The following is an 18,638-nucleotide window of genomic DNA, read 5'->3' as shown; positions in this document are numbered from 1 at the left end:
TTCAACGCTGACAGCCACAAAAAATTGCCTCAGACAAACAGCTATTGACTAGTATGTAAACATAATGCTTACTGCCTTTAACAACAGGCTTGTTTTTGGATAATACGACTTAAAAGTTATCAGCTGTATATTTGGATATATTGGAGTGAAAATATTTATTTGGCTAAAGCTTAGAGCACAGTGAACTACAAGTAGAAATTTGTTGGGCTGTCACCATATTCTGCAGTAAGATGTTCTATATTCAAACACCAGACAACTGCGATGTAAAATGAAAATATTTTGCAGAAGACTACTAGAATTATTTTTCATGTCTTAATTATTGTTGATGGAGACTAGAGAAAGACTCTGGAAAATAATGCTCCCTTTTTGCTGGAAGTATGTTGAAATATCTCATTCCATCTTCCTTTGTAGGGTTCTGTGAGCACTGCCAGCGGGCAAGGATTGCAAGTTAATGAGTTAAAAAATCTGTAGTAACAGGAAAAAAAAGACCTATTTTAAAAGTGCCTAAACTGTCTATATTTCCTTATTCTTGTGCTTACAGCCCAGAAGGTCAGTGGTATCCTAGGTTCCACCAGAAGAAGGGTGACCAGCAGGTTGAGGGAGGTGATTGTCTCCCTCTACTCAGCTCTTGAGAGGCTTCATCTGGAGTACTGTGTCCAGGTCTGGAGCCCCAAAAGAGCAAAGATGTGGAGCTTTTGGAGAGGGTTCAGAAGAGGGCCTGAAGATGATCAGAGGGCTTGAAGTACCTATCCCATTAACAGGCCAAAGGAACTGTGCTTGTTCAGCCTGGAAAAGAGAAGGCTGCAGGGAGATCTCACTGCATCCCTCCAATATATAAAGGGAGTTTATAAACATGAGGGAAATCAACTTTTTCAAGGGCAGATAATCATAGGACAAGGGGGAATGGTTTTAAACTAAAGGAGGGGAAATTTAGATCGGATGCTGGGGAAATTTTTACTGAGTGGTGAGGTGCTGGAATAGGCTGCCCAGGGAGGTTGTAGGTACCCCATATCCCTGGAGGCATTTAAGGCCTTGGGCAATTTGACCTAGTGCTTGATAGGTTGGCAACCCTATCTGCAGCAGGGGGGTTTGGAACTTGACCCTTGAGGTGTCTTCCAACCAAGCCATTCTATAATTCTAAATGAACGGCCCTCTTATTTGTATCACATCCTTCTTTATTTTCATACAATGTATTTTTCACTCAAAAGTATTAATAATGACTTTTTAAAAGCCCAATTCTTTCAAGTAATCAACTTATTTTGGAAGAGTTCTTTGACAGCTCCCCCTGACAGTAGGGAAATTGGTACAAAATGATTTTTGAGGTCTCTTTCAACTCAAGCCACTCTAAGAATCTATGTGATTCTATGTTTGATTCCTTCAAACCACAGACTGCCTCTGAGGAAAAATTTCATACTGTACCTTAGCTTGCCTAATTTTTTTACAATGTCCTAATAAATATTACCTCACTAGATACACTTTGCTAAGTGTCTGCAAGAACACCAAAATAACATTTCTTAATGGTCATTCGAAATAATAAATTATATACATACATTTTAGAATATCAGAATTCCTTTTTCGAAAATGAACCTGAGTCTTTTCATTTTGAAAGTGTGTAATGAAATTTATAGATATTGAACAGACAAGGACGTTACTCATGTCTTTTCAACCCATGAATTAAGTCCAGAGTAACTGAAAATTAAATGGACTAAGCAATAAGCTGACTTCACTGATTTTCATTTTCTTCACTGTAAGGACTAAGCACAAAGTATGGATTTTGTGAAGTGTATTCGTTTTTAAATATTTTTGGCTTTAGCCAACCAGTGATCTGGATATTTATAAAACCTAACTGCAGAAATAGGCTCCTCACTAGGAATTAATCTAAATAAATGCAGTCTCCATGAAAACTCTTTTTTCATCAAACCAGTATCATGACAGACAAAAAAAGGAGACATAGAAGTGAAAGTTAGACACAGGAAAGAAAAACTGCCACAGTAACTCAAGAACTATAGAAATAAAATTTGCAGTTGGTATACAAATCTGAATGATAAGAAAATAATAGGGTCTGTGGATTGAGAGAACATGCTGTTTCACAGGCTGCTTAAAAATTTATTTATTTTTTTTAAATTCCAGAAAAACACCATAAGTGCAAATATAAAAAACATAAGGAAAGCTTGATTTCTCCAAAGGAGCACATCAATCTTTTAAAACACCTCAACTAAGGAAAAACTATTTTAATACCCTTTATGCTTGAAAAAACACTTCTCCAATATTTACCAAGACTGGAACACTGTGAAAAGAGGTACATATAAAGTGATACATCCTGTAAAAACAGATCCAAAATATGGAAATTTATACTCACTTCTATTAGATTAAGAATGACCTGAGTATTGCATCATAACGTATCAAGAAAATATAATAAGCCTAGTTAAACAGAAACATTGATGCTAATTAGAGACAGGATCTCCCAAAATAAACTGCAACTTTAATATTTCAGGCATCAACCTACCACAGGGAAAAAGGGAAACGTAGTAAAATGATATTCAGAGAAAGGAAAGCAGCAAGGAGATTAAATGTTCAGAAAACTCCTGGTAGCTGAAAAACAAGTTAGATATTTCATGGACACACAAGGCAGATGAGAGGAGCATGTATCTCAGTGTTCACTTAGCAAACAAACACTTCCACATGCATTTATGCACACTATTTTACTATCTGATTTTCACTGCAGAAAAGAAGCAGTTCTAACCATTGTTTATTACTTGCCTTATTTTTCTTAACAGTGTGTGAAAGGGTCTGAAGAGCTCAGACATATCTTCTGGCTTGTGGTCCAAGTTTAATGGTCCCTCGGAGTAGACTACAAGGCCACTGCAGTTCAGACATGCATGAATAGACAAAAATGAAAATTTAATCACACAGAGCAACTGCTGGTTGAGGAATCAGAAATGAAACCGCACATAAATACTAGAACTATACTCAAGTTAATGAATATTCATACTGCTATCTTGTCTTATTCACCTCTATTAGAATTAAATGTTACTTAAAGCAGCAGGAGAAAGTTTTCCTTCCCTCCATCCCATGCTCCTAAAGCATGGGAGAAAGAGTAACGAAAGCAGAAGAGAAATAACTTAATTTTAATTCACTGCTGCAGGTGAACAAAATAAAAATAAATGAATAAACCAAGAAATTGATTATTACTAGGTAAGTTGGGGAAGGATCACTGGCTTGAGAGTGATTACTAATTACTAATAGCTTTTTCTTTCAAGTCTAAATCATTTCTAGGTAATAAAAATGACCTCCTGTTTTTCTGCCTCTGAGTATAACCTGGCAGTATAGTAACAGGAAGTAGAAAAGCCACACATTAAGTTGCATAGAACACATTTTGATAATCCCATGCTTTTAAATGAACTCTGTACTTATAAAATTTCCCTGGGAAAAGGTCAGTTCATGATCCCAAATAAATGCATGTACTTCACTGAAAATACCTAACTAGTTGTGATAGAAAACACTACACTAGTAGTGACAAAACCCATCTGCCATACTGGCTGAGAGAGTGGATCCCACCAACATCATGCATGTTTCTCATAGCTATTTAATCCTCTGCCCATTACAAAAACAACTTTTATTTCTCAAAGGCAAATGGGTTCTGTTCTCACTCTCTAGATTGCATATCACAGAATCACTGAATCGTAGGAACTGGAAGGGATTTCAACAGATCAACAAGTTCAAATCCCTGCTAAAGCAGGTATCCTACAATAGGTTGCACAGGTAGGCATCCAGCCAGGTCTTGAATATCTCCATAGAAGGAGAATCCACAATCTCTTTGGACAACCTGTTACAGTGCTCTGTCACTCTCACTGAAAAGAATTTCCTCCACATGTTGGTACGGAGCTTCCTGTGTTCAGGTTTTAGGCTGCTACTCCTTGTCCTATTGCTACACACCACCAAGAAGAGCCTGGCCTCATCCATTTGTCTCCCACCTCCCTTTAGACATTTATAAACATTTATCAGACCTCCTCTCAGTCTTCTTTTCCCTTGGCTGAACAGATCCAGGTTACTCAGCCTTTCTTCATACAGGAGATGTTTCAGGACCTTAATCATCTTTGTGGCTCTCCTCTGGACTCCTTCTAGGAGATCCCTGTCTTTCCTGAACTGGGGAGTCCAGAACTGGATACAGTAGTCTAAATGTGGCCTCACCAGGGCAGAGTAGGGTGGGAGCATAACCTCCCTCAACCTGCTGGCCGCACTCTTTTTAATGCATCCCAGGATACCATTGGCCTTCTTGGCCACCAAGGCACAATGGTGGCTCATGGTTAACCTGTTGTCCAACAGGACCCACAAGTCCTTCTCCATAGGGCTCCTCTCCAGCAGGTCATCCCCTAACCTGCACTGATGCATGAAGTTATTCTTTCCCAGGTGCAAGACTTTACACTTGCTCTTGTTAAATCTCATCAGGTTCCTCCTGCCCAACTTTCCAATCCTTTCAGGTCTTGGTGTCTTCTGCTCACCTGTTCACTAGCAAGCACCTTGCACAGCCACCTAAAGCTTTCTAAAATAGCGCAGCAATGCTGCTGTCACAAGAAATACAAAACCCACTAAAGTATTTTTAATTTTTTTTTTTAAAAGACCATATGGGAAATACTGCTCTTCATCTTCTATTTACAAACTTAGAGTCTAGCTCATACCCTGGTACCAGGATACTACTGTAGTCTCCCATCAGGTTGGAAGATGGCCATTGAAAAATTCAGAATTGTCAAGGCAACAGAAAGTTCAAGAAATCTGACTAATGAACTTGATTAACCTTGCTCTGGGGGCTGGTGCTCTGAGGGCAGGAGCAGGGAGGGGGAAGAAGTGGAGCAAGAAGCAATATGCTTCTTTTGCAAGTTTTTGTGTTTGTGTGTGCACGTCTTAAGACAAATTATCCTGTTACCAAGGATACATACTTTTTTGTTTTTATTTTAAGCTTTACGAGCTTCAACAAGAAGACTGACAAAGCAAGACAGTTATCACTGACTCATGTAGTAATGTTCTGCCTGAACTTCCCTTCTCTCTGTGTAGAAGCTAGAGACTGCTTCTGCTGAACTTCAAGCAGACAGAACATCATTCTTTCTCTAGTTTCTAGGTTCACTTTCTTTAGATCTTGATTCTAAGAATAAGAAAATATAAGAAATAGAGGCTATATGAGAATATAAGAAAAAGGGCTACAGCACTACAAAGAATGATTGTGAAAAGGTCTCTATTTGATATCTCTGAAAGAGTTCTGAATCAAAGCTTGAAACTAGCTGTACTGTGGAACAAAATTAAAATTGCAAAAAAAGTGTATCTTAGTATTTCCTAACTATTTCCTAAATTCAAAATTCATTGACACCTGTTAACACACAATGCAACATACAATGTGTACAGCAAGCCAACGTCTGAAAAGAAATCTTAAGGGAAAACGACTCTGAAAATGATTCCTTAAAGAAAAGCCTTGCTAGTAGAGGATCAAAGGAAGCCAGCATTTCTCCTTGCCCTAGATGCATACTACATAGATTATATAACACCAACAACACAGCAGTGTGAAATCAGAGACAGATGCTACTCAAAGGCTTCTCCTTTCACAGTCCAAATAAAAGGCTTCAGTTCTTTGAGACAGCACCATAAGGATGGTGTAATTTTGCTGCATAACTTCGCATGGCAATGATTTATTTTCAAGTCACCGGATACTCGGGAACAGTTAAATGGATATATTTTCTCTCTCTCTGTCCTTCTTTGTAGCTTGGGATTGGTCATGCATGTTTTCCAGAGAGTCTTTGGTTTTCCACCAAGCAATTGTGTTCTTCTTTGTGTCCTCCAAGAGCTTCAGATTGCATTCTCACATTCATGCTATCTTTTGGTAACCAGATTACTGTTATTATCATTAGAACATCACTTACAAAGAATACCCCATTTAAGAGAAACAATGGGCCACAGGGATTTCCAGAAGAATACCGCACTCAAGATTTGAGGCATTTTATTTCCCTACTACCACTATTCTACTCCTATACTACTTTTATTAGCTAACTTTAAAACATTCCCAGTGGTAAAATATTTAAAATATGCTGGCTTTACTCCAGAGAAACTGCTGTCTTATTAAATCAGGAACAAAACGCACTTGACCTGATCAATCTTGAAAAAACTGTGAGAAGCAAAAAAACTGTTTTAATTCAGTTGTTGGAACAGACAGTACAGTTGGACCAGGTCCAGAGGAGGGCCACTAAGATGATCACAGGGCTGGAGCACCTCTCCTATGAAGAAAGGCTGAGGGAACTGGGCTTGTTTAGCTTGGAGAAGAGAAGGCTCCAGGGAGACCTCACTGTGCCCTTCCAGTACTTGAAGGGAGCTTATAAACGGAAGGGGGAATGGCTGTTTATGAGGGTGGACAATGACAGGACAAGGGGGAATGGTTTTAAACTGAGACAGGGGAGGTTTAGGTCAGGTATTAGGAGGATGTTCATAACACAGAGGGTGGTGACACACTGGAACAGGTTGCCCAAGAAGGCTGTGGATGCCCCATCCCTGCAGGCATTCAAGGCCAGGCTGGATGTGGCTCTGGGCAGCCTGGTCTGCTGGTTGGTGACCCTGCACATAGCAGGGGGTTGGAACTGGTTGCATTGTGCAATCAGTGGTCCTTTTCAACTCAGGCCATTCTATGATTCTATGATACAGGGTACAAAATCATACAATAGTTTATACTTATTAATACTTTCCTTGCAAGAGATTTAAATGGACTCACTGGTCACAATGTATTCAGCTTGTTATGAGAATTTCTATCAGATCTTGACTAACTAAGAAAAACACACAATTACTGATAAATATGTTTGCTTTTCAGAACAAGCTACATTATTTTTGAGTGACAGAATATCTGCTTTCAAAAAGATCTTTTTTTGACAACATGACATTCTATTTACTGATGTTCTTGATTCATCACTCAATTACTATTTTCTTTTCTGGAGGAAGACCAACCAGTAGTTCTAGTGCCCTGCTTTCTATAGCCCACCTCTTCTTCTCTTTCTTTTTGCTCTTGACCTTCTACAATAAACTGGCAATGACTCTTCTTAATTAAACATTCTCTTTTTTCTGTAAGAAAATGCAAGAAAACTCAGGTGAAAGAAAATTTGTCAAAATTCTGAGCCAAGTTTTCTAAATCTTAAATCATTTTGTAAGTGAATGGAAGTGAAGAAAAACAGTTAACAGAATTACTTACCATACAATGGCTAGTCTTGGAATAGTAAACATTAAAGCTGGTTCATAGTCATCAATCATATCTTGAGTGAGGTATCCAAGCCTTAAGGCTCTAAGCAGAAGAATAAATTGATTTTGCAACAGATTAGACTCACACAGAAACCATTTCAACAAGAAAAAAATCTGAAAATAATGTTGTGAGGTAAGCCCGAATGACTGTTGCAGTCTCCATTGTAAAAATTAATATAAGAAAAAAAAAATATTTCAACATTAAAAGCGTTTAAGATTATTCAAAACCAAAATAATTTTTACGCCACTTTCCCTTCTTATTCACTTTTTCATGACTGTTTTCACTTGTTACTGGAAAATACTGGTGATTTTGGGCTTACAAGCAAAATGTTTCTAAAATAACATGAAGTATTTCTTTTCATTTGAATTAAAATTTGCTAAGATCTTTTAGGTCAAAACACACTAAGCTTACAAACTTAACTAAAAGTTAAATAAGCAAACAGTTATCAGAACCCCTCATCATTCCCTAATAACTCTTTTCAAATATCTCAGGACCCTTTTAGATCTGAATCCCTATTTTTAATTTTTTAAGGCTTTTCAACTTGACAAGATTTCTAGTTTCAAGTTTCTAGTTTCTTCATAGTTTCTTAATTGCTTTATACATTTCCTAAATTTGTCTACATAACTGTGAAAGATGACACCCAAATGGCACATTGCTCCAGCTGACAGAGTTTTCCTGAGCAGAACAGAATTAACAGCTTTTTCTTCTTCTTTATCAATACTTTTATTCCCAAATGACCACAGCTTGCTTGGTACTAGCACTAGATGGACTTATTTGATATGTGGCTAACATACATTGGTGGGAGATGTGGAGGTTGGAGGCTGTCTTGGACAGAGTGACCATGAAATGATAGACTTCGTGATTCATGGTGGAGCCTGGAGGGGGAATAGTAAAATTTCTACCTTGGACTTCAGGAGGGCGGACTTTGAATTGTTCAAGGGACTAATAGGGGGAGTCCCCTGGCATTCAGTCTTAGCGAGTAAAGGGGTCCAAGAGAGCTGGTTGCTCTTCAAGAAGGAAGTCTTAAGGGCGCAGGAGCAGGCAGTCCCCCTGAGCTGCAAAATGAGCCGGTGGGGAAGAAGACCAGCGTGGATGAATAGGGAGCTATTCTTGAGGCTCCGGGAGAAAAAGAGAATCTACCGCCTGTGGAAAGAGGGACAGGCCACTCAGAACGAATACAAGGGAGTCGTTAGGATGTGTAGAGGTGAAATCAGAAAGGCAAAAGCCCAGCTTGAATTTAACCTAGCCGCTGGGGTGAAAAGGAATAAGAAACTCTTTTATAAATACATTAACAGTAAGAGGAGGACAAAGGAGAATATCCTCTCTTTGCTGGATGAGGCTGGGAATGTGACCACTGAGGATAAGGAAAAGGCAGAGGTTTTGAATGCCTTCTTTACGTCTGTCTTTAAAAGTCAGACCAGTTATCCTCAGGATACTCCTCTCTCTGACCTGGTAATCTCGGCTGGGGAGCACACTAACCCCCCTGCGATTCTGAAAGAAACAGTCAGAGACCTACTGCTCCAACTGGACTGTCACAAGTCGATGGGGCCAGATGAGATCCACCCGAGAGTGCTGAGGGAACTGGCGGAGGTGATAGCCGAGCCGCTTTCCACCATCTGTCAGCGCTCCTTGTTAACTGGTGAGGTCCCAGAAGACTGGAGGCTTGCCAACGTGACTGCCATTTACAAGAAAGGTCGTAAGGAGGATCCGGGGAACTACAGGCCTGTCAGCCTGACCTCGGTGCCAGGGAAGGTTATGGAGCAGATTGTCTTGAGGGAGATCATGCGGCATGTGCGGGATGAGCGGGGGATCAGGCCTAGCCAGCATGGGTTCATGAAGGGCAGGTCCTGCTTGACCAACCTGATCTCCTTCTATGATCTAGTGACCCATCTGGTGGATGAGGGAAAGGCTGTTGATGTGGTCCACCTAGACTTCAGCAAAGCCTTTGACACTGTCTCCCACAGCATTCTCCTGCAGAAGCTGGCAGCCCGAGGCTTGGATGGGTACACTCTTGGCTGGGTAAGGAGCTGGCTGGAGGGCCGGGCGCAGAGAGTGGTGGTGAATGGAGTCAAATCCAGCTGGCGACCGGTTGTGAGTGGTGTTCCCCAGGGGTCGGTGCTGGGGCCTGTCCTCTTCAATATCTTTATTGATGACCTGGATGAGGGCATCGAGTGCACCCTCAGTAAATTTGCAGATGACACCAAATTGGCTGGAAGCGTGGATCTGCCTGGGGGTAGCGAGGCCCTACAGAGGGATCTGGACAGGCTGGAGAGCTGGGCTGAAGCCAATAGGATGAGTTTCAACAAGGCCAAATGCCGGGTCCTGCACTTCGGCTACAACAACCCCAGGCGACGCTACAGGCTTGGGGCGGTGTGGCTGGAGGACTGCGTAGAGGAAACGGACCTGGGGGTATTGATTGATGCTCGGCTGAACATGAGCCAACAGTGTGCCCAGGTGGCCAAGAAGGCCAATGGCATCCTGGCTTGCATCAAAAACAGTGTTGCAAGCAGGAGCAGAGAGGTGATTGTTCCCCTATATTCAGCACTGGTGAGGCCGCACCTCGAGTACTGTGTCCAGTTTTGGGCCCCTCACTGCAAGAAAGATATTGAGGCCCTGGAACGTGTTCAGAGGAGGGCAACAAAGCTGGTGAGGGGTCTGGAACACAGGCCATATGAGGAGAGGCTGAAGGAGCTGGGAATGTTCAGCCTGGAGAAGAGGGGGCTCAGGGGAGACCTCAATGCTCTCTATAACTTCCTGAAGGGAGGTTGTAGTGAGCTGGGGGTCGGCCTCTTCTCTCGTGTCATTAGTGATAGGACCAGAGGGAATGGCTTCAAGCTACGGCAGGGGAGATTCAGGCTGGACATTAGGAAGTATTACTTTTCAGAAAGGGTGGTCAGGCACTGGAATGGACTGCCCAGGGAGGTGGTGGAGTCACCGAGCCTGGGGGTGTTCAAGGAAAGACTGGATGTTGTGTTGAGGGACATGGTTTAGTGGGAGCTATTGGGAATAGGTGAACGGTTGGACTGGATGATCTCTTAGGTCTTTTCCAACCTTGGTGATTCTATGATTCTATGATTCTATGATTCTAACTATAACTTCCACATTCTTTCCCACAGTCCACTGCCAGGTTATCCAAAGCTGCAAAAGACAAGCCATGATTTTGCTTTGAATGGGCAAATATATGGTATTTATATTTATACTTGTTGCACATATTCTTGACTGAATTATCATTAACTGTTGATGTCTTAAACAATTTAAATGCTAACTCTTTGTTCACACAGCTACAACTAGCCACACCAACAATATCACAAGATTATTGCCTTTTCTTTTATAACCAAAAGAAAACACTTGAACCTGGCAAGCCTGTATAATACTTCCTAAAGTCTGTAGTTGGATACTTGCTAGGAAAGCATATAGCCGATACTTTTATGATGCTTCTTAAAGGCTACTGGTAAAGTATTTCTAGAAAAGTTCAGATTGAAAGCCGAATGCTTCAATGCTCCGAGGCATTGAAATGAAAAAGCAGGAATTAATTGAATTGCTTACCTTTCCACAGTTTCACAAAAAAGTACGATTACCTCCTGCTGTACATAATATTCTTTTGGAGACTTCACAGGTACCATAGCCGACACGTAACTGCGAAGATTACGAAATAGTCAGTGTACAACTTTTTTACATGATTTACCAATTCAGACTGTAAATAAAAACAAACCTAGGCCAAATCATCACAGAAATGTAACATTTCCTAAGCCACTTCATATTTCAGAGCACTCACTACAAAAAACTGTACAGGGTGAGAAGCTTTATGAAATGCAGCTGATTTACTTATTGCAAATTGAGGTAGTAGATCTCAGGATTAATTTATACGTGTAATTACACATCACACAATTGGAACTTCATTCTCCATGGCACAGGGAGACGTGTCCTACAAAGATCTTTATTACCACATCTTGATGATAGAAGAGTTGACGCTGGATTTCACAGAGAGAAAAAAAAACCCACTAAAATACATACTTTATCTGAAAGGTTTCAGTTGAAATTCTATTAGCGAAATTCATTTAGTCAGCACAGACACAATTTAGGAGACTTAAAAAGTTGGTCTACTTCTATGTGGGATTACATGCAGAAGCCCTAATGGACAAGGCAAGAAACACCAGTAGAAGGAAGTGGTTTGCTGTCATATTATCCAAACAGTGTTTGAGGACTAGACATAACATAGAAAGAAATAAAGTTGCTTCAGAAAACAACGACAAACAAAACTGCTGTATGCACACAGGTTTGAACAGGTCAACTGTGCAGAATCAGTGACTGATTGTCACTTGTGCCTGCATGAAAGTCACACTTAGAAAATGCTTTCAATCAGCGATTTCAATGTTTTCCAATACAACAGCATATTTATAGCTTTCTGAAAAAAAAAAAATGAGTAAAATAAAAGAGTTTACAAACACTGAGGTAGAACAAACTATAATGGAAAACAGGACGTTCTGGGAAATATTCCTAAGAAAAGATTAAGACAGTATCCAATTATAAGAAAAACTGTTATGCTAAAGGTAGGAACAGCTGTATTATATTAGATCCATTGATATTCTTGTCCAGGATCCTGTCTCTAACTAAACCAGCACCTCATACTTCTAGGAGACATACAGGAAGCTGGCGTAAATCATGCAACACAATACAAGACTCAGTCAATAGGATCTTTAACCCAGTAAGTAGTTATTTTTCTAACCCCAGAAGCAATTATTTTTATTTTTGCCATAAACCTCCAAGCTATAATTCTTTCACAAGCTTTTAAATCAATATGTTCTTGGCTTTAATTATGGCTCATGTGTAAAAGCATTTCCTTCATCAGATTTCAATTTGCCTTCTTAAATTCAGAGTACATCCCACTTTTATCCCTTAGCAGGAGAGGGAGCAAAATCTCATAATCTCTACACTGTTTGTTATGATAAATATTTTTTTAATGTCTCTTATTTGTCACCTCTTCTCTGACAAAGAAAACATTATGGGGAGAGATTTATGGTTTCCTTTTGTGTTTTGGATAACCTCCCTCAAATGCCATATGCCAGCATGCAAATGGAAGATTACAGCTGACTTGCAGAGAGCAAATGCCATTTGCTAAAAAAGCTATTTAATTTTCTGTTATTGCTACAGTGGAAGAGAAAAATATAACAATATAACACATTACTGAAGAATTCAACTGCCATGATAAAAAAAAATTAGATTTTTTTTTCTAGAAAAAGAAAACAGAACAAAATAAGCAGCTTCCAAAAAACAAAAACTAAGCAACAGTGACAGGGAAATGGTCTCAATGCATTTACTTTGGATACTTTACCTTAATTCAAATTCAGCAAAAAGGACATCAAAATGCTTGAGTGAATCTTTCATTTTTTCAGTGTAGAGGTTTAAATCTCTCAAGGCCTGGTCACGTATGATATTTCTAACTTCCTCTAGGCTGCGGGTCAGATCCTTGGCCAATGGTCTCATTGCCATACTCTCAATTTCCCGATTCATAATAATTGAACCAGCAGCCAGACACTATGAAAACACATTGAAAGAGAAAATATTTTATCAAGTCAATTTCATGTTAACAAAAGCAGAAGATATTTGATACTTTGACCCGGGCAGGGCTTAGCTTCATTTGTTGCTAACTGTTAAATAACTCGAAGATTTAAAACTGTTACACCAAGAGTCCTAAGACTTCACCCAAAAGGTCAGGGGCAGCTCAGTCAAGGAGATAAAAGAGTGAGAGGAAGGTCAGCAGACGAACCCACAGAAAGCTCTTCCCTGACTGACAAGGAAATCTGTAGTAGAACGTATCCTTGGTGTGTGCATGGATGGCTTGCAGAAAAGGGACACAAATGCAGATGAAATATGATCAATGGCTGCTTAAATCCAGGCTGGACTGCTTTAATTTGTAAAATAAATCTACAAAAAGGAAATAAATTCTGCTTAAGAGATTCCTTCCTCTGACTAGCTCAGAGCCACTGAACGTATACTTTTACTTGAACATATTAACTTTTTTTTTCCCCAATAATAGAAATAAGTTATTTAATAATCTTTGCTCTTGGCTTTGTTCCCTTACAGATAGGTTAGAAGACAGATTAGAAGACAAGAAACATGGACATAAGTTCTCCAAGCTGTATTAACAGAAATATTTTCTTTCACTGAAAATGTAGAGGTTTGTTTTAATCTAAATTCTCATTTTATTCTTTTCAAATTCCCCTCTGCAGCTCTGTGTCACTGCTCCTCCCCTTTGCACTCTGTGGAGAGACCATTTCCTCAGCTCTGGATGGAGGAGGTGCAGTCCCAGCACTTGATCAGCAGCCGCATTTCTGCTTTATGCGCACTCACAACCAATTGTGTTGTTTCTTCTTTTAAGCCAAAGCAAAAGAAAGCAAGATAACAGGCCGATAGGCTCTCTTAGTCTGATGACTGAATGTGTCCACACTGACAGGACATGAGTGCTATGTAAAACTTCAGCACTGCATACATTACATCTCCGAAACCAACAGGAGAGCTCAGACCACAATGAAAGTCTGAATTGGAAAGATTACAGGTACGAGCTTCGGGAGGAAGTTTTTTTCTCCTAGAAGATAGCGGCTTTCTCAGTGATTCCCACAAGCATTCTCCACCACGCACTCAAAGATAAGTTATTACCTTCGTTGAGATTTTTCCTGTTTGTTTCTGCAATCCCAGTGTGTTAGTCCCTTAGAAGAAAAAAAAAATGATGGGACTCACAGGGATTCAATATAAAAGGTGGCCATGCCTGCAGTGGGGGAAGATGGGAGCTTGATGATTCTGGAGGTCCTTTCCAATCTGGACCATTCTGTGACTCAGTGAAAGGTTTTATAAGGAATTACCCCATATTATTCTCTCTAACTACCAAGGAAAGGCTACTAAGTCAACGTAGCAGATATCCTCAGCGTTTTAAAACTGAGCTGGGTGCCATCTGGCTGAACGTAGGTAAGGTCACATCTTAAGATGAAGAAAAGCTGCTGCTTTCACTGCTGAGCACAGGATTATAAAGCACTGATACTGCAAATTCCTTTTGTAAATTGTACCCAGGACAACCCCAGCCCACTAGGAGCCCACTATTAACAACTGCCAAAGAAATCTTCAGAAACAGAACACACAGAGATATATTGAACACAAGAAGACAGGATGTGCTGATATAGATCATATACTATAAAAGGAAAGGAGGCACTGGTAGAGGTTAACAGCAAAAGCTGAGGGATTGCTTCCAGTAGAAAAGATGCAAAGCTGAAAATAACATAAGGGGCTGTTTTGTGCTGAGATGCCTACTTCCCCTCCACCTTAACAAAAGCACTGGGTTTAAAGTCACCTCAAGGCTAGCAGACCTGAAGAGAGTAAATTTATCATAAAGATGTCATCATGATTTTTTTAGCCAACAGATATCAGTATTCATGAATAAGCACCTTACAGACCACATCCTCTTTTCTAATTCTTCAGGCTTCCCTTGATTAATGTAATTGTGGCTCAGTCGCTATTAAACCCCCTGCTCCCATAGGATGCTGTGAAAGTAGGTCTTCGAGAGAAACCAGGTAGGAGAAGGAAACGTTCAATGTTTTGCACAGAATCCATCTTATTTTCCACATACATATAGAACGAGTACATTAAGTGCAAGAAATGTCAGGAGAACAAAGTTCTGCATGTTTAATGAGTTAAAAGAAAATGACAGCATACACTCAAGTTTTGCAGAACTTTTCTCCTAAGAAAATTTCCTTATATCAATTTGCTTCTAAGGCTTTCAAAAGCATGAGATGTGAGATGGCTTTTTTGGATAAAATTCATAAAGAATAGAAATCAAATGCTAATTCAAAAAAGGTCAGTTTTTATAAGGTGGTCATATCGACAACAAAGAATTACAAAAATCTGTTCTCAATAACCAAAGCCATAGTGAAAGAATCCCCGTCCACTGTGCATTCACAGCAAGTTCTCAAAGATCTGTTTCCACTACTTTGTAACTAGGTGGACCATCTTCAAAGAAGATCTCCAATTTCCAACTGCAAGCTTTATACAACAAAAATTTGTCTATGAATCCCAAGTAAAAGAAATACAAGAGACTTACTTCTGCTCCAAACCAAAGCTGTCCTGCAAGGTTATCATGGCGTATTTCTTCTGGAAACTTAACACAAAAATCTCGGTTGGCTCGTTCGTGAGGAATGCATTCATCCATGATTTGATTTATGATGTTCAAAACATTATCCTGAAAAAAACACAAGATAACATTATAGATTGTTTCAGAGAAATTCCAAACTTTTTTTTTTCTTAATTTTTAGTGAATTTATTAGTGAGACTCCAAATAAGTAAGGTAGAAAATGCAGTATGTAATGATAAGATCATCATGCACATGCACCCCGTGGTGAAGAAAAGCAGAATGTTGCTTGGAAGGAACTGTATAATCACAGAATATCCCCAAGATGGAAGGGACCTATAAGAATCATGAAGTTCAGCTTTGTGCAGGACCACACAAAGGAAGAGTAGGAATCGACTTTTTGTAGTTTTCTGATAGTTACTCAGACTCACTTCACTTAACTTTGAATACTTTAGTAGGACTTCTGATGAGGAGGAATGACTTAAAGACCTTCTTACCTCCAGCTAACTATCTGCAAGATACTGGTAAATCAGCTAGAAGTAGAAGTAAATTAGATTTCTTTCATTTCATCTCAGCAGCCCCAGTGACATGTGTTCCATTCTTCCTGAAAAGAATGGCCTACAGAAGGCCCTGGAGCCATATAAGAAATTGACTTATGTTGTGATAGTCAGGGTTGCGTAAACTTGAGTTTGCCCCAGAAATAGAGACAAGGAGGTTTCACCACTCCAGCCCCCAGTGGGCAAAAGCTGGCACTCCTCTGTGCCTTCCAGACCATCCAGGAGGATGTGGGGACACAGCACTAATTAGAAAGTGCTTAGTAAGCGCTCTAACCCACCTCTGGAGCAGGACAAAGAACAAAGTGCTCCAACCAGCTTCTCGATATGTAGAAAATAATCTCTATTCATTGACTTGAGAAGATAATTTTCACACAACCCTTCTGGGTACTGCAAGAAATTTAGTTACCATAATAAAGGTAGACTCAGAGCACAGAGAAGGCTGAGTGCTTTCATTATAAAGATGCTTTGTTTGTCAGGGGCTTTTTGCTCTATTTACAGAATTCACATTCTACTTAAAATATTTTTCAAACAAATAAAAACAAATCTGTCATGTATAGAACTGTTTAACAGGCAGAATTGCTTTGAGAGTGCTCTTTGCTGTTGTATCTTTCTCTGCATTAAAAAAAAATAATAGAGGATGGGAATTTTAAATATAGGTGCCTTTTCTGTACGCTTCCCAGTGAGAAAAAACAAAACCTACTCCTAAGTTAAAAAAAATAAAAATAAAAAAATAAAAATAAACATCTATATTTTCTGTAATTCCAGTGCAGGCTGCTGGAAGTGCTCTTGCCACAAAATAATCTTAGCACCAATCCTGTAACCACAATGGTATCTATCCGAAAAATAAACAAATCAACCAATTATGAGGGGCAACATTTATTACACAATCGTATATGGTATTTTATCTATTGCTGCAATTATTGAAGCACTCTTACATGAATGTGTCTAGCTTATTTAAACACATGAAACTGCTAGAGAGCATGCAAAGGAGGGTGACAGTGATGGAGGAGGCTCTAGAGGGTGAGATGTGAGCAGCAGCTGAGGGCCCTTGGTTTGTTCAGCCCAGGGCAAAGGAGCTGAGGGGAGGCCTGATGTCAGCTGCAGCTCCTCACAGGGAGCAGAGGAGCAGCACTGAGCTCTGCTCTGTGTGACAGCGACAGGGCCTGAGGGAACGGCATGGAGCTGTGTCAGGGGAAGGGCAGCTGGGGGTGAGGGAAAGGGTCTGCACTGAGGGTGGTGGGCATGAAACGGGCTGCCCAGGACAGTGGGTGCAGCCCTGAGCTGCTGGAGTCGCTTATTTAGCATTTGGTCAGTGCTGACAGGCATAGGGTCTGGATTTGAGGTGGTCCTGTAAGGTGACAGGAGTTGGGCTCAGTGATTCTACAGGACCCCTTTCAGCTCAGGCTATTGCACGAAGATGCCCGCACCAGGCTTGGCACTGACACTCTTGGCCACTTGCTGAAGGAGTAGCAGCCTGCCATCACTTGCCTTCCTCTGGGTAAATTGGACTGAATTATGTGCAAATTAATAGGTAGCATCAGGGTGACAAAGGCAGACTAATGGCAAGTCACTACTTTCCTTCCTCCCTTCTCCTCCTCATCAGTTCTGTATAATACAGATGTAGATAAAAGGATCAGTAGAAATGCAATTTCTTAATTCCTTCTAGGTAGTACTCTCCCCACATCATTATACAGGCAAGATCTAGCTGGGAAACCAAAATATTTTGAATGTAGGTCACATAAGGAAATCAGCTCCTAAACCATTTATTTCACTTCTCTAAGTAACAGAGCAAAGAGCAGAACTGAGGATTATAACTTATAAATTGGAGAAAGTCACAAGTCACTCATGATGTATTCTAAATCAGTTACAACTGATCTATTTCAAGTGCAGGTGCTTTGTCTGTAGCTCCCATATTAGCTCCAGAGCAACAGAAATTGGCACATCAGAATGAAAAAAGCAAGATTTCTGTTTTCAGGGTATTGGTATAAGTTTGCAAAGATCTTTTAATCTCTGCATCAATTCAGTATTAAATGCAACCCTACCAGCTGAATTTTTACAAAGGCTGCATAAAATGTAATAACATATATTAAAGCAGGGAACTCAGAAAAGAACTGCATTTGAATCTGATTTGTATCAGTTTAAATAATCCAATCCAGTTTTAGTTTAGGACATGATATTCCAACTGATTTTACTTGGCACCAAACTTGAATATGAGAAAGTACAGTTTCCCATTTCTTGTTTTCTAAGAAGCTGCACAGAAGAAGATAGTAAGGTCCATATTGAAAAGCCTTTCCAGATTGCTTATTTAAATAATCATTTAACTTTAATATGCTCCTTTTCAAACGCTACCTTACTTCACAGCAACAGGACAGAACTCCCATTTCACAATCAGCTACACTCTTACATAAAATTCCTGATACACCAAAGACAGCTTTATGCAGAGTGCAGGCCTCATATTTGTGTGTTTTTCTTTTTTTTTATATTTGAAAACAAACAAACAAACAAACAACCCTGAGTTTCCAACTAAATCATCTCAGAAACTAATTACAGACATTATGAAATTTTGTACCTTAATGCACAGATCACATATTGTAACTGAAAGCAGTAATATGCAATGAAGATACCTATATTTTTACAAAGAGGTATATTCCAGTAGTTCAGTAAATCATTTGTTTACTGTGTAAAAGGCATTTGATAT

At 39.8% G+C, this 18,638-nt stretch overlaps 1 protein-coding gene across 1 annotated transcript in view; it reads right to left on the bottom strand.

Moving 5' to 3' along the window:
• Positions 1–18,638, bottom strand: part of ZFYVE28 (zinc finger FYVE-type containing 28) — a gene marked incomplete at both ends in the record, with an annotated part of 146,300 nt that overhangs the window by 41,627 nt on the left and 86,035 nt on the right. The window contains 5 exons of the mRNA XM_079534670.1: positions 2,761–2,862; positions 7,220–7,309; positions 10,814–10,903; positions 12,600–12,802; positions 15,357–15,494. Coding sequence (XP_079390796.1) covers positions 2,761–2,862; positions 7,220–7,309; positions 10,814–10,903; positions 12,600–12,802; positions 15,357–15,494 — 623 coding nt within the window. The remainder of the gene's footprint in view (positions 1–2,760; positions 2,863–7,219; positions 7,310–10,813; positions 10,904–12,599; positions 12,803–15,356; positions 15,495–18,638) is intronic.

The sequence above is a fragment of the Tetrao urogallus genome (assembly GCF_951394365.1).
Source record: "Tetrao urogallus genome assembly, chromosome: 4".
Lineage (NCBI taxonomy): Eukaryota > Metazoa > Chordata > Aves > Galliformes > Phasianidae > Tetrao > Tetrao urogallus.
The sequence above is the reverse complement of the archived record's forward strand: the minus strand, read 5'-3'. Positions and strand labels throughout refer to the sequence as shown.